Below are 27,869 nucleotides of genomic sequence, written 5' to 3' on the forward strand. Positions count from 1 at the left end.
CCGCCGAGGACCCGGAGCCCCACGCAGTGAGTACAAGTGGGTGGCACCTCTTTTTTATGTCCGCTGCCCCTGTTCACTCCACCTAGCTACGCCACTGAGCAGGGCTAATGTGTCTCAAGCACGGCACCCAAAAATTAAGTAACCAAAAGGTATTTCTCTGTCTTTCAGTTTTCCTGCTGTAATATGGGGAGGAAACCAATTACCAAAAACAGCGTGTGGGGGGGAGGAGGCATAGAATTGCATGGACGCTTTTAAGGCTTCAGACCTTATTTTTTTAAATATGAATTTGTCAACATTTTGAAACCTGGTGGGAGAAGTAATTGTGAAAACACGGAAAATTTTTCCCATTTTTTTTTTAAATGTCAAGATTTGGAATAGTGCTAAAAATCGTGAAATTCAAAAAATGTTGACCAGCTCTAACAATGATGAGATAGGCATGGGACTCCGCCCTGCAACTCATATTCATTTCAGTATTCCCACCGAAATCAACGGGCTTGCTTGCATCAGAAAGGCAAGCAGAACTGGGCTATTAATTCCTTAACGTTTTTAAAGCAGCTTGGAAGGCATTACAAAAATACAGAGCGTTATTAAATCCATAGTACAAAGTGTTAATCCAGGTCACTGAAAGGACTTCCTCTTTACAGTAAATGTCAGAACCTTACTTTTTAAAAAAGAATAAAGTAGCAAAACATGAATCACTCAATAAAAAGAGGCTACATTAAACTAGGCTCTCACCTAAAATGCATGAACCCATGTCACTATTCCCAATAGAATACTTATATACTTAAATACAATCTGTCATAAAAATATTCAGTCATAGAGTTCAGTCCTGTAAATACTTATTAGTGGCTGTAGTACTTTCTACTTTATGTAGTCCTACGGATGTTAAAGGGGTGACCGAAGTCAGTAAACATTACACTGTTTAACAAGTGTTTTCAGCCCCAAGGGCTTTAATTATGGATTATATTTCCATTCTGATAAAAACCTTACTTAATATATTTAATTGAGACAATAAGGAGACTAGACTGACTGACGCCCTTGGGTTTTTGTGATACAAAGTCCTTCACGCACTCCTCCCAGTGTACTGACCTAGCGACAGCTACCTTTCCTCAACCCCCTTAGTCCCTTAAGGATAAGTACATGAGTCACCATTCCAGTTCACTCCTAGAAAGAGTTTTCCCCTAGCCAAGTGTGAAGATGCTTGCTTCTGCCAAATTATGTATTCTTGTTTTATGAAGTCGAGTTTTTGCCAAAGTTTCTGCTTCTAATATCAATATGGTTTCATTTTCTTAACACATAACTGGCTACGACAAAAGGCAAAACTGGAACTTGTGCTTAACGCTTTTCCCTACTTTTCTTCAAAATATAAAATATAATAATGGCTATGACTATGAGGGGCAATAGACTCAGCAAGGATACAGAATGTGGCCTAGACTTTCGCTAACAAGTGACAAATGCAAAATAATGCACATTGGAAAACATAATACTAACTATACACACAAAATGATGGGGTCTAAAGGAGCTGTTACCGCTCAAGAAAGAGATCTTGGAGTCATTGTGGATAGTTCTCTGAAAACGACTGTTCAGCATGCAGCAGCAGTCAAAAAAGCTAACAGAATGTTACGAACCATTAGGAAAGGGATAGATAAGAAGACATAATGTCACTATATAAATCCAGGGTACGCCCACACCATGAATACTGTGTGCAGTTCTGATTGCCTCATCTCAAAAAAGATATATTAGAACTGGAAAAAGTACAGAGAAGGGCAACAAAAATGATTATGAGTATGGAACAGCTTCCATATGAGGAGAGATTACAAAGACTGGGAGCGTCCATGTTAGAAAAGAGACAACTGAGGTGGGGATATGATAGAGGCTTATACAATCATGAATGGTGTGGAGGAAGTGAATAGGGAAGTGTTATTTATTTCTTCACATAACACAAGAACCAAGGCTCAGCCAATGAAATTAATAAGCAACAAATTTAAAACTAACATAAGTAAGTCCTTGTTCACACAACACATAGTCAATTTATGGATTTTGGTGCCAGCGGATGTTGTGAAGGCCAAAAGTATAATTGGGTTCAAAAAAGAATTCATGGAGAATAGGTCCATCAATGGCTATTAGCCAAGATGGTCAGGGACACAACCATGTGTTCAGGTTGTCTCTAAGCCTCTGACTGCCAGAAGCTGGGACTGGACGACAGTAGATAGATCACTCAATAATTGCCCTGTTCTGTTCATTCCCTCTGAAGCATCTGGCATCAGCCACTGTCAGAAGACAGGATGCTGGGCTAGACAGATCGTTGGTCTAACCCAGGACAGCCATTCTTTTGTTCTTATGACAGGCCCTTTTGAGGGAGATTATACATATAGAGAGAGAAAATGATCATAGGTTGTAATAACAGGACAAGCTCCAATGCAAATACTAATGCTGGCCAACTGTCTTTCCTCATTAACAAGACATATATTTATATGTATCTATTTTTTTAATTAGAAATAAAGAAATTGTTAATTTTAAATGTACAAGCAGAGCTGGTCGACGGTTTTTGAATTTCAATTAACTTTTGGTAAAATTTCCACCAAAATTTTCCGCATTTTTCAACAGGGGGATCTATTAAACTCTCTCCTTTTGTTTCAAATGCTTAATACCTAGAATTAAGACTAACTCATATCCTCAAAGATTTTCATACAAGCTACGTCTGATGTTCTCTCCATTCTACATACCCAATGTTTCTGGGCAACCTTTTAGGTGTTTTACCTGTTGTATGAGAAGAAGTTACTAATGCCCTTGTGCGACTTAACAGAGCAATAGTAGTTGGTTTGATAGCTGCTGCCGAAGTGGTGGAAAACCCTACAGTGGTTTTGCTAGGGGAAGATGTTTTGGAAGGATGTGTAGCTGGGATATTTTCTTCAGTGATTTTAATGCTAGTTGCAGTGCTAGTTTCCATTGTTTTTGTAGTTACTCCAGTTATGTAGGCCAGTGTCGTGGCAACAGCAGTTTTAACTCTGCGAGTTTTCGTAGTAAGAGAATGATCTGTAGTTGGCACAGAACGTGGTGGCCCAAAAGTCATGTCTGTTGACAGTGTAACAGTTTTCCCTGTTGTTAATTCTGCTGCGGGAAACACATCCCTTTGACTTGTCGTATTTGGCAAGATACTGGTCGATGCTTTTGTCATCTCAGTGTGTTGGGTTTCCTTGCTCAGACTTGGAGCAGCTGTTGTCAGAAGCAAAGTTGTCTTTTCAAAATGGTCCCCACTGGAAGTGAAGGTTCCTCCTGTGGAGCTCTCTGTTGCAAGTGTGGAAGCTGATGTGGATGAAGAGCTACTGCTGAGCTGTTCCATAGGTTCAGTCTGAAGAGGAAGTGGTCCTTTGGTTTTGAAAGTAGTGCTCTCTTTCAACTGGTGTGGTCTGCTGTGATTGCTGTACTGTCTGGGTGTACTCCCATAGAACACAGCAGTCGATGGCTCCATTCTGTCTGTCCCTCCCGATGTAATCATGGACCCACTGGTTTGAAAACTGTCACCAGTCTGTGATGGTGAAGATGATGAAGAAAATGAAGGTAATAAAGGAAATGATGCAACTGATGAGGAGGTGGATAAAGATGACGGCAAAGATGGTGGTGGGAGTGACAATGATGGTATCACTGATGAAGAGGATGGTAGAGATGACTCTGATGATGCAAATGAATGAGGTGGCGATGGTGTTGATGAAAGCAAGTGATGTACTGATGACTCCGAGGAAGAGGATGGAAATACTTGCGAAGATAATGATGAGCTGCCAGTTAGTGACGATTCAGTGCCAGTGAAAAACAGAGTTGCATTTTGTAGATTGACTGTAGAAGAGTGAGTTGGCATTTTGGAAGAATGTACAAGCAAAGGCTCCGTAGATGGAGCAATTAAATCCCCATCACTTGATGCCATGTTACTTCCTCTGCTCTGAGCCATAAAAGATGAGGATTGTGCTAAATCTGAAGAGTTGGAAATTTCTGCATAAAAAGTGGAACTTTCTGATGATTCGGCAGAGGTGCTGTTATTTGATATAGACAGTAATGTCCTGTCTCCACCTCTACTGAATGTGGTTGGAATGTACATGCTGTCAGTGCGAGAAACAGAGATCCTTTTCTCAGTGTCGATGCTGCTAACTGGTTGATGGCTACTTGCAATGCCTGGAATAGAAGAAAAAAAGTAACATGACAGTAATATATATCAAAATATTTTGGCATTTTACTGAAATTATATGTCTGATACATAAAATGTACTAGTCTGTATATTGGTCCACTCAGTCCGTCAGTTTATAAGGCGGTTATCTGCCAGTGAAAACTAGCTTGAGCGCAATGCTTTTGCAAATGTAACTATATTGTAATTTTTAACACCTTCTGAAATCTTAACCTCAGACTCTTGCAGCCTTGAGTCCCGCACAGGAACTGTACGTTCACTAACAAGTATTTTTACCTCTTTTCAACATGTTGCCTTTTCACATATTGAGTACCGTGTCCTCTTCTTGTGCTTTGTGAAAGGGTAAACAGAAAAGTCCATTTGTCCTCTATGTCATTCAGAATGACCTTATCCTCTAACTCTCTTCCTCCATTCCAAACTAAGTAAAACCCATCTTTTTTAAAATCCGGTTTTGCACAGAAGAATTCTCATGCCTCCATAGGAAGAAAATACTTTCAAGGACATGTTCTATGTTAGTGTGCATAAAATAAAATAATGTCTTACAAAAATTCACTGATCAAAGACTTTATAATCAGGAACCCTCAGAAGTACAACACGTCTCTTTGAAAAGTTAGCCGTGGATGACACAGAATATTAACATTTATTTTACAGTTAATCACAGGAAGACTGTGTGTATAGCGAATTTCAGCGTTTACAGGGAGTTTGGCAACGTTCTTGGAAGTACAGGATGGGATTTTCAAAAGCCCTCTGAATTGGCCTAACTCTGCTCTACTACTGAAAGTTCCCATTGGCTTAGGCCAACAAGGAGCACTTTTGAAAATACCACCCATTAAAAATAAGGAAGAATGCAAACAACTGGCATATCTATTGAGTTTCTTACTAAGACTAGCCAGTCAAGAATCACAGTGTCAATGTTCATAATCCTAGCTGGCTGGATGTTTACCCTTTTGGAAAGATTCCCCAGAATGTATGAGCTTGGCTTTGATTCGGTTTCTTTAGATAGCACATGGATATATGGGAGCACCATCTGTCTGCACACATGCAAAATATTCAATGCACTGGTGAGATTTTGTATATAAGACTGGCATTCTCACGGTGACAAACACACAAAACACTTACTTGAAGGATCATTTTGGAAAGAAGAGTAAGTTGGTATCTTGGAAGAACGAACAAAGAAAGTCTCAGTTGAAGACCCGGTGAAACCCATATCATTTGCTGAGATACTTGTCCCTCTAGTCTGTGCCATTGAAGGTGACTGAATTAATTCTGAGGAATTGGCAATTTCTGTATATGAAGTGGAGCTCTCTGTTGTATGGGCAGATGTGCTATTTGTCAGAGATTGTGACGTCCTCTCTCCACCTCCGGTTAACGTAGCTGAACTGTACATACGGTCAGTATAAGGACTGGAAATCTTTTTTTCTGTTTTTGAGCTGCTAAGAGACTGATGGTTACTTCCAATGGCTGAAATGGGATTAAAAGGTGGAAATTAAATTTTATATGCACAAATCAGAATGAAATTGTGAGTTTTATAATAATTTTACCCTGAAATACAGGGCCAAATAACTCCAGCCGCTTAAATGGAGCTATGCATGGGATTAATTTGGTTTATAGACACTTTTTACAGAAATAATAGTGGTGTATGAACCACTGAGTATTTAAAAAAACAATATAATTTCTATAGATGGAAACCTTTATAACTGGGACTTTCTGAGGATGAAAGGTATTGACACAATGTGTGTCAGTAGAGTTGGAATGATCCAGTAGAAGTACTTGTATGACCTGGACTAGTCAGGAAGTGAATAGTCTCCTACACTAAGACGACACGGTCCACTTTCCTACACTGTTAGATTACTGTTAAGTACCAAATGCAGGACAGGTGATCTCATTGAAGAGAATCATTACTGCTTACAAATATTGCGCCTGGCAACTGCAGTGGCTTTGAATTTGTTAGCAATAATAGTATGTATAACCCACATTGGGGAGGAGTGGGAGAGAATGTTTTTCTTATCAAAATGAGATTTTTGAGTTCAGAAAACTCACTGGGTGTATCATTTGGTAAAGTCAACGTTGAGCTCTTGGAAGAATGTGTAAGCAAAGACTTGGTGGAAAGCTCCGTGAAACTGGCATCACTTGATGAGATATTGAAACCTCCAGCCTGTGATACAGAAGATAAGAACTGGGTTGAATCTGAAGACTTGGCTGCATCTATATTATGAGTGGAGATTTCTGTTGCCGCAGTCGATGTGCTGCTGTGAGTTTGAGATTGGGATGTCCTCTCCCCACCTCTGGTGAATGTTGTTGACACGTACGTACTATGAGTAGGAGAACTGGAAATCCCTTTTTCTCTATCTGAAATTGTAACTGATTGATGGCTACTTCCAACTCCTGAAAAGGAATTAAAATCTGAAAATTAAAGTTTTTATATGCACATCTTGAGCAGAACAACAATACTTCTTTACACACACACAAACACACACCTGAAAACAAATCTGACATTATTCACTCTTTACAATGTTATAATTATTTAAAAGATAATCATTCATTAAAACCTACCGCTTAGATTCCTCTAGCTGTTCCAGAGGAGAAAGGTAGCAGAGAGTTGGATCCTGGCAACACAATGGCCAGCAGAAAATTCCGTTTGCGCAGGGAGCTATTAGATGGCATAACTGGCTTCTACACCAACTGCCCATCACACCCAACCTGAAAGGTGGAATATTGGAGGCATGCTGGGACATATGAGGGAAAAGGACAGAACATGCCTGTACTATACCAATTCTTTGTAGGCTTATGATCCCATAGGGTCATAAGGGTGTAAGTTAGAGCAGCCCCTTAGCTTATGCCTATGGGCCAGGGCCAGTGCAAATGCACCATGAGAATCAGGGAGGTGTAACTTGATCTCTGCTAGTTCCCTTCCTCCTGCACTAAGCAGACCTCAGCACAGGAATCTGAGCCTTTATATTCAGAAATCTTCAGAAGTTTGGGCATCTCTTTGTAAAATGCAGGCTCCGAAAGCCATAAAAGGGGTTACTAAAACAAAATTGGTAATTAAATTCAGTGAAGATAGTCATTGGAATTCAATACATATAGAAATAGAGGTACAGTCTACAGGTACAGTTTAAATCTAAGCAGTACCGATTGTATGCCTCTACAGTCCAGCTAGTTGGTAAAGAATCACTAAAGGTATGTCTACACTGCAGGTAGACACCTGCGGCTGGCCCATACCAGCTGACTCAGGCTCACTGGAGTTTAATTGCAGCGTAGATGTTTGGGCTCAGGATGCAGCAAAGGTCCGGGACCCTCCCACTTTGGGGCGCCTGCGAGCCTGGACTCCAGCCCAAGCCCCAGTGTTTACACTGCAATTAAACAGTTCCTTAGCCCAAGCCCTGAAAGCCTGAGTTAGCCGGCACAGGCCAGCCGCAGGTTTTCAATACCCTAACGGCCTGAATCTCCTCTCTTATTCACACTAATATCTTACAATACATGTAATCCCATTCAGTATAATGGGAGTACTTGCAGGGTATGGCACTGCTGGACATGAGCAATTGTTCCAGAATCTGGCAGAGAAAAAAATACCATTGTAGAGGGGGGAAATGGGTTATTATTTTTTTTAAAGTGATTAAAATATTCAGAGCAATGCTAGAAGAGAAGGTTGGTCCAGGGTTAGGGTGCTAGCTTGGGAACCCCATATTTAGTTCCCTGATCTTCTGCAAACTTCCTGTCTGACCTTAGACAAGTCACTTGGTTTTTCACTGCCTCAGTTCTGCATCGGTCAAACGGGGATAACAGTGCTCAGCTACCTCACCAGGGTGTTGGGAGAATAAATACATTAAAGAGTGTTAGGCGCTCAGACACGATAGTATTAGAGGCCATATAAGGACCTTTCAAAGGTATAAGTCTGAGTTAAAGAGCAACTGATTTTTTAATGAAAAGGGTTGACTTAGTTTTTGGGAGTGGGAGGTTCTTTCTTATTGTTTTTTAAACTGTACGATAACCAGCTGGGAATTGCAAAACTCACCAGCAAGATCATTTGATGGCGACGAATGAGTTGGGATCTTGGAAGAATGTGTAAGCAAAGGCTCTGTTGAAGGCTCAGCGAAGTCACTTGATGAGATATTACTTCCTCCAGTCTCTGCTACAGAAGATGAGGGCTGGGGTAAATCTGAAGACTCAGTATTTTCTAAGATAGAAGTAGAGCTTTCTGCTGCATCAGGTGATGTGCTGCTGTTTGTTAGGGACCTGAACGTCTTCTCTCCTCCTCTGGTGAATGTCGCTGAAATGTAAGTACTGGTGGTATGCAAATCAGAAGTCCTTTTCTCTGTAGCTGAGATGCTAATTGGTTGGTGGCTACTTTCCACAGCTAAAATATGATAAAGAAAAAATAGAATTTCATATGCATAAATCCAAACACATGAATGAGTTTTCTTCCAACAGAACACACATGAATACAGTGCATGTATGAATATTAAAACAAGGTAAGTTTCAGTCTGGAGAAAATGCTGCTTTGGAAAGACATGTACACTTCATATTCAGGAACCCCTGAAATTACTATTTGCAAAAAAGAATATTAGAGCCATGAATAGTGCCACCAAAAAAATAACTGTGAGACTAACAAGCCACATTCTTAAATTCACCATCCAGTTACACTGCTTGCATTGCATGCTACTGGCACTTACAAAAATTTTTAAACTGTAGAAATAATGTCAGTACGAGGACTGGAAATTGTTTTTCCTTTATTTGAGTGGCTAAGGTACTGATAATTATGTCCAATGGGAGCTATAGTATCTAAAGGTGGAAATTACATTAAATCAGAATGGATTTGTGAATTCTATAATAATTTTGCTTGAAATACAGGACCAAATAAATCCATTAACTAAAATGGAGCTACACATGAGATGAATTTGGTTGATAAAGAATAGATCAAGAAAAATAGTTGTGTATAGATCATTGTGTATTTAAAATAAAATATCTTCTATTGATTGAAATTTTTATGAACAGAGCTCTCGGAGGATGAAGGGTATAGACAAAATGAGTATCACTAGAGCTTGAATAATGTCTACAAATCATTATAATCAAAGTGTGACTCAGACTGGTCAAGTAGCTGGCACTCTCCTACACCAAAAAGATGTGGTCCACTTTCCCATGTTGTTACTTCAACAACACTTATAAACTGATTGTGTGTGTATATATATATACACACACACGCATGTAAAAACAAACCTGGAAATTGTTCAGTCTTTAGAAAATGATAACTTAAAAGAAAACAGTTCAGTGAAACTTGTGGCTTAGATTCCAGTGACTGATGCAGATGAAGAAAATGGTAGAGAATAATGGAACTTGACCTAAAAGGCCAGCAGAAAATTCCCTTGATGAAGGGAAGGTCTCAGCTGGCTTCTTCACCAACTGCCCCTCACAAGCAACCTGGAAGGTGGAGTACTGGATGCATTCTGGGGCTAGCAAGGGGGCAGGGCATACCTTTACTACATCAGTTCTCAGGAGAGTTATGATTCCATAGCCCTAAACTGCTCTAAGTTATGCTGATGGGCCTGGGCCAGTGCACATGCATAGGAGAATGAGGAAGATGCAACATTGATCCAAAGAAATTTCCCCTCCTCCTATGCTGAGCAGATCTTGGATCAGGAATTTCAGTCTTTATAATCAGGAATCTTTAGACATGTTAACATCTCTATAAAAATTGGGCTCAAAAAGACAAAGGGTGTTACGAAAGCAAAGTTGGAGCACTGAAGTTGATGACTGAAATTCAGTCCCTACAGAAATATTTAAAAGTACAGTCCACAAGTGCAGTTTAAATGTAAACTATCAAGATTGCATGCTTTTTCCTATCCCACTGGTTGGTCATGAGTCACTAAGGACCTGAATCTTTCCCCTTACACTGAGTAAAACTTTCCTCTGCAAGCATTTCCATTCAGCATAATGAGACTACTTGCAGGGCACGGCACTGTTGGATGTGAGCTATGGGGGCAAAATCTGGCAGAGAAAAAATGGTGTCATTGTAGAGAAAAAATGGCTTTTTTTCAAGCAATTAAAATATTAAGCTCCATGCTAGAAGGGAAGGCTGGTCCAGCTGGAAGAGTGCTAGCTTGGGACTTGGGAAGCCTGAGGTCAAGTCCCAGCTCTGCTACAAATCTCCCTGTGTGCCTTTAACAGATCTCTTTGTGTCTCCATTTCCCATCTGTAAAATGGGGATAATAGTACTTCCCTGACACACAAGGCTGTTGTGAGGAAAAATACATTAAAGATTGTTAGGTGCTCATATACCAAGGTAACAGAGGCAATATAAGGACCTGTGCACCTCAGTCCCTCCTATCCTCTGCCTGTGGCACATAATAGTCTAGTATCCTGTGGGCTGTAATTCTGTGGTCTCATTTCTGTCATCAGGTTAAGTGGGCGGATGCTTGGTGCTGTTGGCGGCCTGTGATAAACAGGAGGCCAGACTTAATGATCTAGTGGTTCCTGTGGCCTTAAACTCTGACTCTATGGCCTTTGCTGGGTTTGAGTTACTAAAGAGCATCTGATTCCTTAAAAAACGGGTTGACTGAGTTTTCTGGGAGTGAAGGGTTCTTTTTATCTTTTTTTATTACTGTGCAATAACCAGTTATCACAAAACCCACCTGCAAGATCATTTGGTGAAGATGAATAACTTGGGATCTTGGAAGAATGTGTAAGCAAAGGCTCCGTGGAAGGTTCAGTGAAGTCACTTGATGAGATATTACTTCCTCCAGCCTGGGCTACAGAAGACGAGGGCTGCGGTAAATCTGAAGACTTGGAATTTTCTAAGTAAGAAGTGGAGCTGTCTGACACATCAGGCAAGGTGCTGCTGTAGGTTAGAGACCTTAATGTCCTCTTTTCACCTCTGATGGATGTCGTTGAAATATAGGTACTGGAAGTATGCAAATCAGAAGTCCTTGTTTCTGTAGATGAGATGCTAATTGGTTGGTGGCTACTTCCAATACCTAAAGTGGGATGAAAAGATAGAAATTACATTTCATATGCCCAAATCTGATTGGATTTGTGAGGTCTACAATAATTTTGCCCCGAAATACAGGACCAATTATGTCCCACATATCATTCCATCAATTTAAAGGGAGCTAAATATGGGATGAATTTGGCTTATAAAAATGAGATAAAGAACAACAAGCTGTGTATAAATCACTGGGTATTTAAAAAACAATATATTAGCTATTGATTCAAACCTTCATAAGAAGGATTCTCGAAGGATGAAAGGTACAGACCACATTGAATTTTATTAGACTTGGAATGATGCATTAGAATGATTATAAATAAACCATGACCCAAACTAGCCAGGTGGTAGGCACTCTCCCGTTAAGAAGATGTGATTCACTTTCCTACATTTTTAGTGTAACACTTATTGATACATATACACATTGCATGGGAAAATAAATCCAGAAATTATTCAGTCTTTAGAAAATGATAACTACTTAAAAGGAAATTACTGAGTGAAACCCGCGGCTTAGATTCCTCTAGTTGTTCCAGTGGAAAAAGGTTTTAGAGATTTGAGCTCTGTGGAAAAACAGATTTTTTAGCTCTCTGGCAATTAAAAAAAAACCAAAAACCAAAGCCAAAGTTTTGGGTTGGCCAAACAACAAAATGATTTGAAATTTTAGGTGAATGAAAAGTTAAAAAATGAATTTCAGTCGAACAAGAGTTTTATTTTGATGTCAATACATTAAAAATATTTTTGTATTTAAAAAAAATAAAAAATTGAAGGAGATTTCTAAATGAAAAGTCATTTCAAACCAAAAAATGAAAACAATTTATTTAAAAAATATCAAAAGGAAAATTTTGACTTTTTTATAGTTTTGCCTAGTTCAGGCAGACAGAGCGATGGAAGTTAGCCCTATGGCCATAGGGGAGCTCTCAGCTGCCGTAGCTGGCTTCTATGTCAACTGCCCCTCACACACAGTCTGGAAGGTAGAGTTTTGGAGGCACATTAGGAATGGCAAGGGGGCAGGACAGGGCATTACACCATTACACCAATTCTAGATAGGCGTATGGTCCCACAGGGAGATAGCCAGCTGGTGTAAATTAGAGCAACTCAAAGGTGCTTTAACTTATGCCAATGGGCCAGGCCCAGTACAAAGGCACCAAGAAAATCAGGGAAGTTCAACTTGCTCCCTGGCAATTGCCTGCCTCCTGTACCACACAGAACTCAGCACAGGAATCTGAGTCTTTACATTCAGAAATCTTAAGAAATGTTGGAATCTGTCTGTAAAAAATGGGCTTAAAGCCATCAAAGATGATACTAAAGCAAAGTTTGTATTGAAATGCAGTGAAGTTATTGAAGGTTTCAGTCAATGACTTTTGAACTGGAATTCAACAACTCTAGAAATATTTAGAGGTACAGCCCACAGGTACAGTGTAAGTATAAATTAGCAAGATTGAATGCCTTGCTAATCTAGCTAGCAGGTAAAGAATCCCTAAGGGCCTGATTTCCCCTCTTACTCACACTGAGTAATACCCTCCTCTGCAAGTAGTCTCATTCAGCGTAAAGGGAGTACTTGCAAGGCATGGTACTGCTGGACATGAGCAATGGTGGCAGGATCTGGCAGAGAAAAAATAGTGATATTGTAGAGAAATACACAGATTACTACTTTTTTTTAATGAAAGTGATTAAAATGATCAGAACAGTGTAGATGGGTAATATGGTCCGGGGACTACGGTGCTAGGTCGGGACTTGAGAGACCTGGCTTAAGTTTCCTTCTCTACCACAGACTTCCTGTATGATCTATGGGTAAGTCACTTAGCATCTCTGTGCCTCAGTTCCCCATCTGTACAATGGGGATAATAATCCTTACCTTGCTGGGGTGTTGTGAGGATATACACGTTAAAGATTGTTAGGCACTCAGATACTATGGTAACAGCGGGGGAATATAAGGACCTTTGGTAGGTATGAGTCTGAGTTAAAGAGCAACTGATTCTATTAAAAAAAAAAGGTTGACTCGGATTTTGGGGGGTGGGAGGTTCTTATTATTGTTTTATGTTTGTAAACGGTGCACTAACCCATTGGGAATCACAAAACCCACCTGCAAGATCATTTGGGGAAGACGAATAACTTGGGATCTTGGAAGAATGTGTAAGCAAAGACTTTGTGGAAGGCTCAATGAAGTCACCTGATGAGATATTATTTCCTCCAGCCTGGGCTACAGAAGACGAGGGCTGCGGTAAATCTGAAGATTTGGTATTTTCTAAGTAAGAAGTGGAGCTGTCTGACACATCAGGCAAGGTGCTGCTGTAGGTTAGAGACCTTAATGTCCTCTTTTCACCTCTGATGGATGTCGTTGAAATATAGGTACTGGAAGTATGCACATCAGAAGTCCTTGTTTCTGTAGATGAGATGCTAATTGGTTGGTGGCTACTTCCAATACCTAAAGTGGGATGAAAAGACAGAAATTAAATTTCATATGCCCAAGTCTGATTGGAGTTGTGAGGTCTACAATAATTTTGCCCTGAAAAACAGGACCAATTAGGTCCCACATATCATTCCATCAATTTAAAGGAAGCTAAATATGGGATGAATTTGGCTTATAAAAACGAGATCAAGAACAACAAGCTGTGTATAAATCACGGGGTATTTAAAAAATAATATATTTTCTACTGATTGAAACTTTCATAAGAAGGACTCTCCAATAGTGAAAGGTACGGACCAGAATGAATTTCATTAGACTTGGAAAGATGCATTGAAATGATTATAAATAAAGCATGACCCAAACTAGCCAGGTGGTAGGCACTCTCCCGTTAAGCAGATGTGATCCATTTTTGTACATTGTTAGTTTAATAACACTTATTTATTGATTCATATAGACACTGCGTGGGAAAACAAATCTGGAAGGTATTCAGTCTTTTGAAAATGAATATTACTTAAAAGAAAATTTGTGAGTGAAACCTGTGGCTTAAATTCCTGTAGTTGTTCCAGAGGAGAAAGGTTGCACAAAGAGCTCTATGAAAAACAAAAGGAGGACTTGTGGCACCTTAGAGACTAACAAATTTGAGCTTTCGTGAGATGCATCCGATGAAGTGAGCTGTAGCTCATGAAAGCTTATGCTCAAATAAATTTGTTAGTCTCTAAGGAGCCACAAGTACTCCTTTTTTTTTTGTGAATACAGACTAACACGGCTGCTACTCTGAAACCTATGAAAAACAGAATTTTTAGGTCTCTGGCAATTCCAGACCCTCCGCACCCTCCAACCCCACACCCCTCCAAAACCACATTTGGCGTTGAAAAGACAACACATTTTTGGTGAGACAAAAAGTAAAACCAATTCATTTCTATCAAACAAAAAAGTTTCATTTTGATTTCAAGTACTTTTAAAATATTTTTGCTTTTTAAAATAAAATTGAAGGATATTTCTAAATAAAGTCATAGCAAACTGAAAAATTAAAACGATTCATTTCCAAAATGTCAAAAGGAATGTTTTGACTTTTTTTTTTAATACTTTTTGTTGGGGTTTTTCACCTGAAGAATTTGGTGGAAGTGACATGAAATCACAGCACATTTCAGTATCACCACATCTTCATTTTTCACAGAAAAAAAATTTTGGTCAGAAAAATTTCACCCAGTTCAGGCAAAGAGTGATGGATTCTGGCCCTAACTGGCCAGAAGAAAATTCTTCCGGTGTAGGGGATCTCTCAACTGGCACAGAAAGCTTCTACTTCAACTGCCCGTCATACCCCGCCTGGAAAGTGGAGTAGTGGAAGCACATTGGGGTTGGGGAGGGGGCAGGACAGGGCATGCTTGCATTATAATTCTCAAAAAGCTTATGGTTCAGTTGGGAGATAGCCAGCTGGTGTAAGCTGGAGTAGCCCCTCAACTTCTCTAACTTATGTTGACGGACAACTCAGATATTATGGTAACAGAGGGTCATATAAGTAATTTTGATTGGTATAATTCTGAGTCAAAAAAACAACTGATTCCTTTAAAAGAGAGTTTGACTCAATATTTGGTGGGTGGGAGGCTCTTTTTATCATTTTTTTTGAATGGTGCACTAACCAACCGGGGAATCACAAAACCCACCTGCAAGATCATTTGGGGAAGACGAATAACTTGGGATCTTGGAAGAATGCGTAAGCAAAGGCTCCGTGGAAGGCTCAGTGAAATCACTTGATGAGATATTATTTCCTCCAGCCTGTGCTACAGCAGTTGAGGGCTTGGGTAAATCTGAAGAGTTGATATTTCCTAAGTTAGATGTGGAGCTTTCTGCTGCATCAGGCAATGTGCTGCTGTTTGTTAGAGACGTTAAGGTCCTCTCTGAGCCTGAGGTGAATGTCATTGAAATATAGGTACTGGAAGTATGCACATCAGAAGTCCTTGTTTCTGTAGTTGAGATGTTAATCGGTTGGTGGCTACTTCCAATAGCTAAAATGGGATTCAAAATGGAAATTAAATTTGATATTCCCATATCTGACTGGATTTTTGAGGTCCACAATAATTTTGCCCTGAAATACAGGACCAATTATGTCCCACATATCATTCCATCAATTTAATGGGAGCTAAATATGGGATGAGTTTGTCTTATAAAAACGAGATCAAGAACAACAAACTGTGTATAAATCACAGGGTATTTAAAAACAATATATTTTAAGATTGAAAACTGATTGAAACTTTCATAAGAAGGACTCTCCAATGGTGAAAGGTATGGACCAGAATGAATTTCATTAGACTTGGAATGATGCATTGAAATGATTATAAATAAAGCATGGCCCAAACTAGCCAAGTGGTAGGCACTCTCCCGTTAAGAAGATGTGATCCATTTTCGTACATTGTTAGTTTAATAACACTTATTTATTGATACATATAGACACCGCGTGGGGAAACAAATCTGGAAGTTATTCAGTCTTTAGAAAATGGATATTACTGAAAAGAAAATTACTGAGTGAAACCTGTGGCTTAAATTCCTGTAGTTGTTCCAGAGGGGAAAGGTTGCACAGAGAGCTCTATGAAAAACAGACTTTTTAGGTCCCTGGCAATTCCAACCCCCCCTTACTCCACAGCCTTCCTCCCCCCCAAAAAAACACCCCCAAAAACTAAATTTGGCATTGAAAACACAAATTTTTCGTGAAACAAAAAGTTAAAAAAATTCATTTCCATCAAACAAAAAAGTTTCATTTTGATTTCAAGTACTTTTAAAATATTTTTGCTTTTTAAAATAAAATTGAAGGATATTTCTAAATAAAGTCATAGCAAACTGAAAAATTAAAACGATTCATTTCCAAAATGTCAAAAGGAATGTTTTGACTTTTTTTTTTAATACTTTTTGTTGGGGTTTTTCACCTGAAGAATTTGGTGGAAGTGACATGAAATCACAGCACATTTCAGTATCACCACATCTTCATTTTTCACAGAAAAAAAATTTTGGTCAGAAAAATTTCACCCAGTTCAGGCAAAGAGTGATGGATTCTGGCCCTAACTGGCCAGAAGAAAATTCTTCCGGTGTAGGGGATCTCTCAACTGGCACAGAAAGCTTCTACTTCAACTGCCCGTCATACCCCGCCTGGAAAGTGGAGTAGTGGAAGCACATTGGGGTTGGGGAGGGGGCAGGACAGGGCATGCTTGCATTATAATTCTCAATAAGCTTATGGTTCAGTTCGGAGATAGCCAGCTGGTGTAAGCTGGAGTAGCCCCTCAACTTCTCTAACTTATGTTGATGGACAACTCAGATACTATGGTAACAGAGGGTCATATCAGTAATTTTGATTGGTATAATTCTAAGTTGAAAAAACTGATTCCTTAAAAAAGAATTTGGTGGGTAGGAGGCTCTTTTTATCATTTTTTTGAATGGTGCACTAACCAACCGGGGAATCACAAAACCCACCTGCAAGATCATTTGGGGAAGATGAATAACTTGGGATCTTGGAAGAATGTGTAAGCAAAGGCTCCGTGGAAGGCTCAGTGAAATCATTTGATGAGATATTATTTCCTCCAGGCTGGGCTACAGCAGACGAGGGCTGCGGTAAATCTGAAGATTTGGTATTTTCTAAGTAAGAAGTGGAGCTGTCTGACACATCAGGCAAGGTGCTGCTGTAGGTTAGAGACCTTAATGTCCTCTTTTCACCTCTGATGGATGTTGTTGAAATATAGGTACTGGAAGTATGCGCATCAGACGTCCTTGTTTCTGTAGCTGAGATGCTAATTGGTTGGTGGCTACTTCCAATACCTAAAGTGGGATGAAAAGATTTTGTGAGTTCTATAATAATTTTGCCCTGAAATACAGGACCAATTTGGTCCCTATCATTCCATCAATTTAAAAGGAGCTAAATATGGGATGACTTTGGCTTATAAAAACAAGATCAAGAAAAACAAGCTGTGTATGAATCACAGGGTATTTTAAAAAAATATTTTCTACTGATTGAATCTTTCATAAGAAGGACTCTCCAATGGTGAAAGGTACGGACCAGAATGAATTTCATTAGTCTTGGAATGATGCATTGAAATGATTAGGCAAAGAGTGATGGATTCTGGCCTTAACTGGCCAGAAGAAAATTCTTCCGGTGTAGGGGATCTCTCAACTGGCACAGAAAGCTTCTACTTCAACTGCCCGTCATACCCCGCCTGGAAAGTGGAATAGTGGAAGCACATTGGGACTGGGGAGGGGGCAGGACAGGGCATGCCTGTATTATAATTCTCAAAAAGCTTATCGTTCAGTTGGGAGATAGCCACCTGGTTTAAGCTGGAGTAGCCCCTCAACTTCTCTAACTTATGTTGACGGACAACTCAGATATTATGGTAACAGAGGGTCATATAAGTAATTTTGATTGGTATAATTCTGAGTCAAAAAAACAACTGATTCCTTTAAAAGAGAGTTTGACTCAATATTTGGTGGGTGGGAGGCTCTTTTTATCATTTTTTTTGAATGGTGCACTAACCAACCGGGGAATCACAAAACCCACCTGCAAGATCATTTGGGGAAGACGAATAACTTGGGATCTTGGAAGAATGCGTAAGCAAAGGCTCCGTGGAAGGCTCAGTGAAATCACTTGATGAGATATTATTTCCTCCAGCCTGTGCTACAGCAGTTGAGGGCTTGGGTAAATCTGAAGAGTTGATATTTCCTAAGTTAGATGTGGAGCTTTCTGCTGCATCAGGCAATGTGCTGCTGTTTGTTAGAGACGTTAAGGTCCTCTCTGAGCCTGAGGTGAATGTCATTGAAATATAGGTACTGGAAGTATGCACATCAGAAGTCCTTGTTTCTGTAGTTGAGATGTTAATCGGTTGGTGGCTACTTCCAATACCTAAAGTGGGATGAAAAGATTTTGTGAGTTCTATAATAATTTTGCCCTGAAATACAGGACCAATTTGGTCCCTATCATTCCATCAATTTAAAAGGAGCTAAATATGGGATGACTTTGGCTTATAAAAACAAGATCAAGAAAAACAAGCTGTGTATGAATCACAGGGTATTTTAAAAAAATATTTTCTACTGATTGAATCTTTCATAAGAAGGACTCTCCAATGGTGAAAGGTACGGACCAGAATGAATTTCATTAGTCTTGGAATGATGCATTGAAATGATTAGGCAAAGAGTGATGGATTCTGGCCTTAACTGGCCAGAAGAAAATTCTTCCGGTGTAGGGGATCTCTCAACTGGCACAGAAAGCTTCTACTTCAACTGCCCGTCATACCCCGCCTGGAAAGTGGAGTAGTGGAAGCACATTGGGGTTGGGGAGGGGGCAGGACAGGGCATGCTTGCATTATAATTCTCAAAAAGCTTATGGTTCAGTTGGGAGATAGCCAGCTGGTGTAAGCTGGAGTAGCCCCTCAACTTCTCTAACTTATGTTGATGGACAACTCAGATATTATGGTAACAGAGGGTCATATAAGTAATTTTGATTGGTATAATTCTGAGTCAAAAAAACAACTGATTCCTTTAAAAAAGAGTTTGAATCAATATTTGGTGGGTGGGAGGCTCTTTTTATCATTTTTTTGAATGGTGCACTAACCAACCGCGGAATCACAAAACCCACCTGCAAGATCATTTGGGGAAGACGAATAACTTGGGATCTTGGAAGAATGTGTAAGCAAAGACTCCGTGGAAGGCTCAGTGAAATCACTTGATGAGATATTATTTCCTCTAGCCTGGGCTACAGCAAATGAGGGCTTGGGTAAATCTGAAGAGTTGATATTTCCTAAATTAGAAGTGGAGCTTTCTGCTGCATCAGGCAATGTGCTGCTGCTGTTTGTTAGAGACGTTAAGGTCCTCTCTAAGCCTGCGGTGAATGTCATTGAAATATAGGTACTGGAAGTATGCACATCAGAAGTCCTTGTTTCTGTAGTTGAGATGTTAATCGGTTGGTGGCTACTTCCAATAGCTAAAATGGGATTTAAAAACGGAAATTAAATTTGATATTCCCATATCTGACTGGATTTTTGAGGTCCACAGTAATTTTGTCCTGAAATACAGAACCAATTATGTCCCACATATCATTCCATCAATTTAAAGGGAGTTAAATATGGGATGAATTTGGCTTATAAAAACGAGATCAAGAACAACAAACTGTGTATAAATCACAGGGTCTTTAAAAAACAATACAATTTCTATTGATTTAAACTTTCATAAGAAGGACTCTCCAAGGGTGGAAGGTACGGACCAGAATGAATTTCATTAGACTTGGAATGATACATTAAAATGATTATAAATAAAGCATGGCCCAAACTAGCCAGGTGGTATGCACTCTCCCGTTAAGAAGATGTGGTCCACTTTCATATACTCAGATACTATGGTAACAGAGGGTCATATAAGTAATTTTGATTGGTATAATTCTGAGTTAAAAAAACAACCGATTCCTTTAAAAAAAGAGTTTGACTCAATATTTGGTGGGTGGAAGGCCCTTTTTATGATTTTCTTTAATGGTGCACGAACCAACTGTGGAATCACAAAACCCACCTGCAAGATCATTTGGTGAAGACAAATAACTTGAGCTCTTGGAAGAATGTGTAAGCAATGCCTCTGTTGAAGGGTCAGTGAAGTCAGTTGATAAGGTATTACTTCCTCCAGCCTGTGCTACAGCAGTTGAAGCCTGGGTTAAATCAGAAAACTTCATATTTTCTAAATTAGAAGTGGAGCTTTCTGCTGCATCAGGTGATATGTTGCCATTTGTTAGGGATCTTAATGTCCTCTCACCACCTTTGATCAATGTTGTTGAAATATATGGAGTGGTGGTATGTAAAACTGAAGTTCTTTTTTCTGTAGCTGAGCTGCTAATTGCTTGGTTGCTACGTACTATGGCTGAAACGGGATTAAAAGATAGAAATTAAATTCAATGTGGACAAATGAAAATTGATTTGCAAGTTCTATAATCCATTTTGCCCAAAATAAATAAATAATAAATCCAAAGTTTAACTCTAACTTAAATTAAGCTATGCAATGAATATGGCTTATAATGAAGAATAAAATCAGTGGGGTATTAATCATTGTGCATTAAAAAAAAACAAATCTTTTCCACTGGTTGCAATTTTTATAAGCAGGTCTCTCCAAAAATGCTGACACAGTAAGTACCTAACAGTAGGAATAATGCATTAGAATTATTATAAATTATGAACCAAGCCAGTCAAGTAGCTGGCACTTTTGTACACTCATAAAATGTGGTACACTGACTTACACTGTTAGCTTAACAACACATTTCATTGATATATATATATAAAAGGCATATGAAAATAAATGTGGAAACTTTTCAGTCTTTAGAAACTGATAATTTCTTAAAAGAAAATTATTGAGTGAAATCTATCACTTAGATTGATTCTTGTGGCTGATCTAAAGCAGAAAGGTTAACAGAGAGTGATGGATCTGCCTCTTAATGGCCAGCAGAAAATTCCCCAGGCATAGGGGAGTCCTCAGTTGGCATAGCTGGCTTCTACACCAACTGCCCCTCACACACATCCTGGAAGGTGGAGTATTGGAGTCATATTGGGAATGGCCAGGGGGTCTGACAGGGCATAATTCTCGATAGGCTCATTGTCCAATAAGGTGAAAGTCAGGTAGTGTAAGTTAGAGCATTCCCTAAAATGCTCTAATTTATGCTTTTGTGTCAGGGCCAACACACCATGCAAATCAGGGAGGTGTAAATTGCTTCATGCTAGTTCCCATCGTCCTGCACTGATCTCAGCACAGAAGAGAATCCGAGCCTTTATATCCAGGAATCTTTAGAAACTTTCGCTCTTTTGTAAAAAGTGGGCTCAAAAAAGCCATAAAATGCGCTACTAAAGCAAAGTTGGTAATGAAATTCAGTGAAGTTGGGAACTGAAATTCAACACCTATAGAAGTATTTAAAAGTACCACCCACAGGTATAGTTTCAAGGTACGCCATCCAAAGTTGCATGCCTTTGTCAGTCCTGCCAGTTGGTACAGAATCATTACGTGCCTGAATCTCCAATTTTACACTGTCATATCTTACAATGCATGTAGTCCCATATATCATAATGAGAGTACCTGCAGGATATGACACAGGTGGACATGGACAATGGTGGCAAAATCTGGCAGAGAAAAAATGGTTGCATTGTAAAGAAAAAATGGATTGCGATTTAAAAAGGGAAAAAGGCTATTAAAATATTAAGAGCAGTCTAAAAGAGAGGTTGTTAGAGTGCTAGCTTAGGACCATAAGGGGAACCAAGTCCAAACACCTGGTCTGCCACAGATTTCCTAGGTGACGTTGGACCAGTCAGTCTCTCTGTGCCTCAGCTCCCCATCAGCAAAATGGGGATAACAGCCCTTCCCTACCTCACAAGGGTGTTGTGAGGAGAAATACGCTAAAGACTATGCAGTGCTCAGATACTGTGGTGACGGGGGGCATGTAAGGACGTTAGATAAGTATGAGTCTGAATTAAAGAGCAACTGATTCTTAAAAAAAAAAAAAGAGTTGACTCAGTTTTGGGGGATGGGAGGTACTTTTTATTGTTTTTTGTTTGTAAATGGTGCATTAAACAGTTGGGAATCACAAAACCCACCTGCAAAATCATTTGGGGAAGACGAATAACTTGGGACCTTGGAAGAATGTGTAAGCAAAGGCTCTGTGGAAGGCTCAGTGAAGTCACTTGATGAGATGTTACTTCCTCCAGCCTGTGCTCCAGGAGACGAGGGCTGCAGTAAATCTGAAGACTTGGTATTTTCTAAGTCAGAAGTGGAGCTGTCTGCTACATCAGGTAATATGCTGCTGTTCATTAGAGACCTTAACGTCCTCTCTCCACCTCTGGTGAATGATGTTGAAATGTATGTACTGGTGGTATGCAAATCAGAAGTCCTTTTTTCTGTAGCTGAGATGTTAATTGGTTGGTGGCTACTTCCAACGGCTAAAAGATTATAAAGATTATAATTCCATATACATAAATCCAGATATATTTTCTTCTCATATCACCCTGATGCAAATAGTGCATGTATGAATATTGAATACGGGTACTTTTCATTCTGGAGAAATTGCTAGTTTAGAGAGATCTGAACCCTTTATAGTGAGGAACAACATGTGAAATTAGTACTTGCAAAAAATTAACATAAACCATGAAAAGTGCAACTAAAAAAACTGTGGCAATAACTATCAGCATGCTTAACTTCATCATTCAGTGATATTGCTTTGCATTCCATGCTGCTAGCACTTACAAATTACAAAACAACAAAAATATTTGGAATTTAATTCAGCACGCTTAGAACACTGAATAACTAAGGGCTTGTCTACATGAGATGTTACTGTGCAGCAAGACAAGGTGGGACTCTATAGTGCACTAGCTTGCTGCATGCTAACATCCAGTGTGGACACTGCTATAATGCAGTAGAAGTCCTGGACCATTCTTTGACTTACTATACAAGCAGACATGGCCAATGCTCCTGGAACTTTTAGGGTATGGCTACACTTCAATTAAACACCTGCAGCTGGACTGTGTCAGCTGACTTCGGCTTGTGGGGCTCTGACTATCAGGCTGTTTCGGCTCAGGTTGGAGACTGGGCTCTGGGACCCTCCTCCCCTGCGGGGTCCCAGAGTCTGGACTCCAGCCCAAGCCTGAAAGTCTACACCGCAATTAAACAGCCCAGCAGCTTGAGCCAGCTGACATGAGCCAGCTGTGGGTGTTTAATGGCAGTGTAGACATACCATTTGTGCACCACAGCATTGTCCACACAGGATATTGCTGCATGGCAAACTAGTGGCTTGCTGTGTAATAGTGTCCCAGTGTAGACAAACCCTTAGAGATGTTCAAAAACACATGTGATGCTAAGGGGTGGGATAAGTGGATATTAAGACTCCTTCTCCAGTGTAGCTGGCCAAGAACCACAAATCTTAGTGGACACAACAAAGTCAGCACGGCCTTTAGTTTGAATTACTGATGACCGGACTCAGTTCACAGGCAGCAGTATGGTCCAACAGATATAGCAAAGGACAAACACTCAGGAGACTTGGGTTCAAATCCCAGCTTTGCTGCATGACTGGAGGTAATGATTAGAGATAGTAAAAACTATTTTTTGACAGAAAATTGGATTTTGACTAAATAAAATTTTCATGAAAAGTATCAGCTTTCTGTGTAAAATTTTTGACTAAGTATCAAAATATCAAAACCCTGAAAACCAAAAACTTTTCAGTTTTTCTACAAAAAGTTGAAATTTTCCACCAAAAATCCAAACCACACCTCCATTTTCCCACAAGCTCTAGTAATGATACCTACCCATGGATACCTAGCTGTGAATTTTGTTGATATCTATGGGAAAAGGCTATATAAGTGCAAAATATTATATTATTCCTCCTCTAGTAAAAGAATAATTAGGCATTTTGTTCACAAAGGCTTTTTAAAATAAATTTAAAAAACTTTAAAACAGCAAGCTAGTGGACTAATAATGCTTACCTTTGGAAGCAGTTTCTGAAGCAGAATGAGACGGTGTAAGCAAAGGATCTGTTGAAGGCTCTGTGAAATCTGTGGCAGCCAATGAGATATTAATTCCACTGGTCAGTGCTATAGAAGATATAGATGACGACTGGGTTAAATACGAAGAGCTGGACATTTCAGTACCAGAAGTAGAGCTTCCTGTTGCATTAGAAGATCTGCTGCTGTTTATTAGAGATTGTAACATCCCCTCTCCAGCTCTGGTGGATGTAGTTGAAATGTATGTACTGGCAATGTGAGAACTGGCAATATTTTTCTCTGAGCCGCTAATTGGCTGATGGCTACCTTCAATGGCTGAAATAGGATAAAGAAATATTAAAATTCCATTCTCATAAGTCAAAACACTTTGACAATTTTTCTTCCAATAATACTCAGATTCACAGTTTGTATGTAGCGGGGAAAATGAAAATTTTGCAGTTTGGAGAAAATAAATGATACCATGGAAAGAAATTATTGACTGAAACCTTTATACTGAGGAAACCCAACAAGTATTGACAGATGTCTACTCATAGAGTCATAGAAATGTAGGGCTGGAATGGACCTCAAAAAGGTCATCTAGTACTTCCCCCTGTGCTGAGGTAAGATTATCTATACCTAGACCATCCCTGAGAGGTGTTCGTCTAACCTGTTCTTAAAAACATCCAATGACAGGGATTCTACAGCCTCCTCAGGGAACCTGTTCCTGTGCTTAACCAGCCTTGTAGTTAGAAATTTTTTCCTAATATCTAACTTAAATGTCCCTTGCTGCAAACTAAGCAAATTATTTCTTATCCTACCCTCAGTGAACATGGAGAACAACTGAACTCCATCCTCTTTATAACAACTTTTTACTATTTGAAGACTTATTAGATTCCGCCCCCCTCCCCCCGTTTTCTCTTCTCTAGGCCCAATAGGCCCAATTCTTTCAATCTTTCCTTTGAGGTCATGTTTTCTAACCCTTTTACCATTTTTGTTGCTCTCCTCTGGATTCTCTCCAACTTGTTCATATCTTTCTTAAAGTGTGGTGCCCAAAACTGGACACAGTGCTCTCCAGCTGAGGCCTCATCAGTGCCAAGTAGAGTGGAACATTTACCTCCCATGTCTTACATAAGACACTCCTGTTAATTCATCCCAGAATGACATTTGTCTTTTTTGCGGCAGCATCACACTGTTGACTCATATTCAATTTGTGATCCACTCTAGTCCCCAGACTCTTTTCTGCAGTACTGCTGCCGAGCCAGTTAGTCCCCAATTTGTATTTGTGCATTTGAGTTTTAATTCCTAAGGACAGTACTTTGAACTTGTCTTTATTGAATTTCATCTTCTCAATTTCAGACCAATTCTCCAGTTTATCAAGATCATTCTGAATTCTAATCCTGTCCTCCAAAGAGCTAGCAACCCCTCCCCGCTTGGTGTCATCTGCAAATTTTATAAGCACACTCTCCACTCCATCATCTATGTCGTTAATGAAAATATTGAATTCTATTGGACCCAGGACAGACCCTAAGGGGATCCAACTAGATATGTTCTCCCAGTTGGACAACCAACCATTGATAACCACTGATAAAATAATGGCTAAAAATCTATTAAAGGATCAGTTAAGGAAAAAAAAAATCAATGAACAAAGATGCATACTGAACTTCACCAAACTGCATTGCTTTTGCATTTTCCCCTTTGTCCCTCCCCTTTCTGTATGTTGTCCATGTAGACCCTGCCCCTGCAAACAGACCCATGCAGGTGGACCGGTTCCCCAGTGAAGTCACTGAGTTTCATGTGGGGACAGATCAGCTTGCAGGATCAGGGCCTTAGAATGCATGATCGACATCTGTTGGAGAGGGCCTATCACACTGTTAGCACTAAAAGAACAATACAGTAAATCCCCAAAAATATAAAATAATAGAATAAAAATTATTTTTAAAAAGTCATCATAAATAAATAATAATAATAATAATAATAAATAATAAAAATAGCGTGTTTGCAATTAAGTTCAGCATATCTGGGAGACTGAGTACAAAGGATCTTTCTTAAATGTATGGCCTAAGTGCACAAAGTGTGAATTACCGATAATGACCTCCCTCTCCACCACAGTTAGTTGTTCAAGAAGTACAACTACTAATCAGGCCTGGCTCTTACATAGCACTTTTCATCAGTAGGTCCCACAACGCTTTACAAAAAAGCATTTCAGAATCTCCAAGAATAACTGAACCATTACAAAAATATTATTGACTCATGAAATCTAGAGTGGCCTTTAGTGTGAATTTCTGACAAAAGGACACAATTCAGAGGAAGCCATTTGTTCCAATAGGTAGCAAACAAGACTGAGACTCAAGAGGCCTAGGTTTGCATGCTGGCTCTGTTACAGACTTCCTTTGTGACCTCAGTCAAACCATTTAACCTCTCTCTACCTCTGTTTTCCTATCTGTAATATTAGAATAATGATACTTACCCATCCTTTTGAAGCTTTATGAGATTTATGGCTGAAAAGCACTTTTCAGATTCTAAGGCCAGAAAAGACCATGGTGATCTAGTCTGACTGCCTGCTTAACAGCCATAGAATGTCAACAATCGACTCCTGTATCAAGCTTAATGACCTGTGATGGAGCTAGAGCATGTATCTTTTCAGCAAGACTTCCAAACTTGATTTAAAGATTTCACGAGAATCCCTCCTGCCCCTCAGAAAATTGTTCTAATGCTCAATTACCCTGATTAGTAAAAATCTGCAAGATATTTCCAGTTTGAATTTGTCTGGCTTCGATTTCCAGCGATTAGGTCTTGTTGTGCCTTTGTCTGCTAAATAAAAGAGGAATCTACTATCAGATACCTAATTATGCTCAAGTCAGCTCTTAACCTTATCTTTGCTAAGTAGATTGAGTTCTTTAAATCTCTTACTGCAAATCTCTTAACTGCAAGGCATATTTTACAGCTATTAAATAATTCTTGAACCCTCTCTAAATTTTCAATAAAAATTGCTAAGTGCTTAGTACTATTATTCCTATATTTTCAAAAAATGACATTTTATCATATTTTTACTGTGAAATGACAAGCCTCCGGACTGTAAAGCTCACCTGGGAGACCACTCTTTAAAGGCGAATATATAAGTAAAGGCCCTGTTGAAGACTCAGGGAGATCAGCGATAGTTGACGATCTATTACTTCCTCCAGACGGTGATATAGAGGCTGAGGAGTGGGATAGATCTGAAGACATGGCAATTTCTGAATGAGAAGAGGCGCTTTTTAGTGAATTAGTCGAAGTGATGCTGTTTGTTAGCAACTGTATTGTCCTCTCCCCACCTCTGCTGAATGTAGGTGAAATGTACAAACTATCAGTATGAGAACTAGGAGTCTTTTTTTCCATATCCCAGATGCTAGCTGTCTTGTGGCTGCTTCCAATGGCTGAAATACAATAAGGAGAATTAAAATATTTGTATTGTTGTGCTAACAGCACCTACAGCGGCAGCTCTTAAAGACATGCCAATTTTGGCTTATACAAGTAGCTAAAGTTGCTACAATATTTGCACTCTTACCTAAACTTCCCTATACTTCACACAGAGAATACTGCAAATACTGGGGTGATATTGTCTAATTATCCAGTGGAATTAAGCATGTTTTTAAGTGTGAACGCTGTAATCAGACACATATAGCACATGTGAGAATTTTTCAATCACTAGGGGAAAAAAAAAAAAAACAACCCATAGCCCTGCTGCTTTTGCAAAAACTCAAGCATGTACACCGCTGTACTCCTGGTCACAGTCAATGGGACATGTGCATGAAGAAAGTTAAGTGTTTTCAGGATAAGGGTCTAAGAAAAAAATCACTGACTGAA

The 27,869-nt window shown here is 39.4% G+C and overlaps 1 protein-coding gene across 7 annotated transcripts in view; it reads right to left on the reverse strand.

Moving 5' to 3' along the window:
• HEG1 (heart development protein with EGF like domains 1) overlaps positions 1-27,869 on the reverse strand; it is a 95,490-nt gene that overhangs the window by 37,225 nt on the left and 30,396 nt on the right. For 4 of the 7 annotated variants that reach the window (XR_012664328.1, XM_075117747.1, XM_048868901.2 and 1 more), the window contains 14 exons: positions 27,113-27,439; positions 24,030-24,362; positions 22,152-22,493; positions 20,095-20,436; positions 19,175-19,519; positions 18,101-18,442; positions 17,026-17,367; positions 15,228-15,569; positions 13,240-13,581; positions 10,807-11,148; positions 8,193-8,534; positions 6,218-6,562; positions 5,297-5,638; positions 2,761-4,167 (listed from right to left, as the gene is read on the reverse strand). Coding sequence is in view for 6 of the 7 variants with exons in the window: in XM_075117747.1 (XP_074973848.1) it covers positions 2,761-4,167; positions 5,297-5,638; positions 6,218-6,562; positions 8,193-8,534; positions 10,807-11,148; positions 13,240-13,581; positions 15,228-15,569; positions 17,026-17,367; positions 18,101-18,442; positions 19,175-19,519; positions 20,095-20,436; positions 22,152-22,493; positions 24,030-24,362; positions 27,113-27,439 (5,835 nt within the window). In the remaining variant the exon portion in view is untranslated. The remainder of the gene's footprint in view (positions 1-2,760; positions 4,168-5,296; positions 5,639-6,217; positions 6,563-8,192; positions 8,535-10,806; positions 11,149-13,239; positions 13,582-15,227; positions 15,570-17,025; positions 17,368-18,100; positions 18,443-19,174; positions 19,520-20,094; positions 20,437-22,151; positions 22,494-24,029; positions 24,363-27,112; positions 27,440-27,869) is intronic. The other 3 variants (XM_075117749.1, XM_075117748.1, XM_075117750.1) reach the window with 3 other exon arrangements.

This window comes from Caretta caretta, chromosome 11 (assembly GCF_965140235.1).
Source record: "Caretta caretta isolate rCarCar2 chromosome 11, rCarCar1.hap1, whole genome shotgun sequence".
Taxonomy (NCBI): domain Eukaryota; kingdom Metazoa; phylum Chordata; order Testudines; family Cheloniidae; genus Caretta; species Caretta caretta.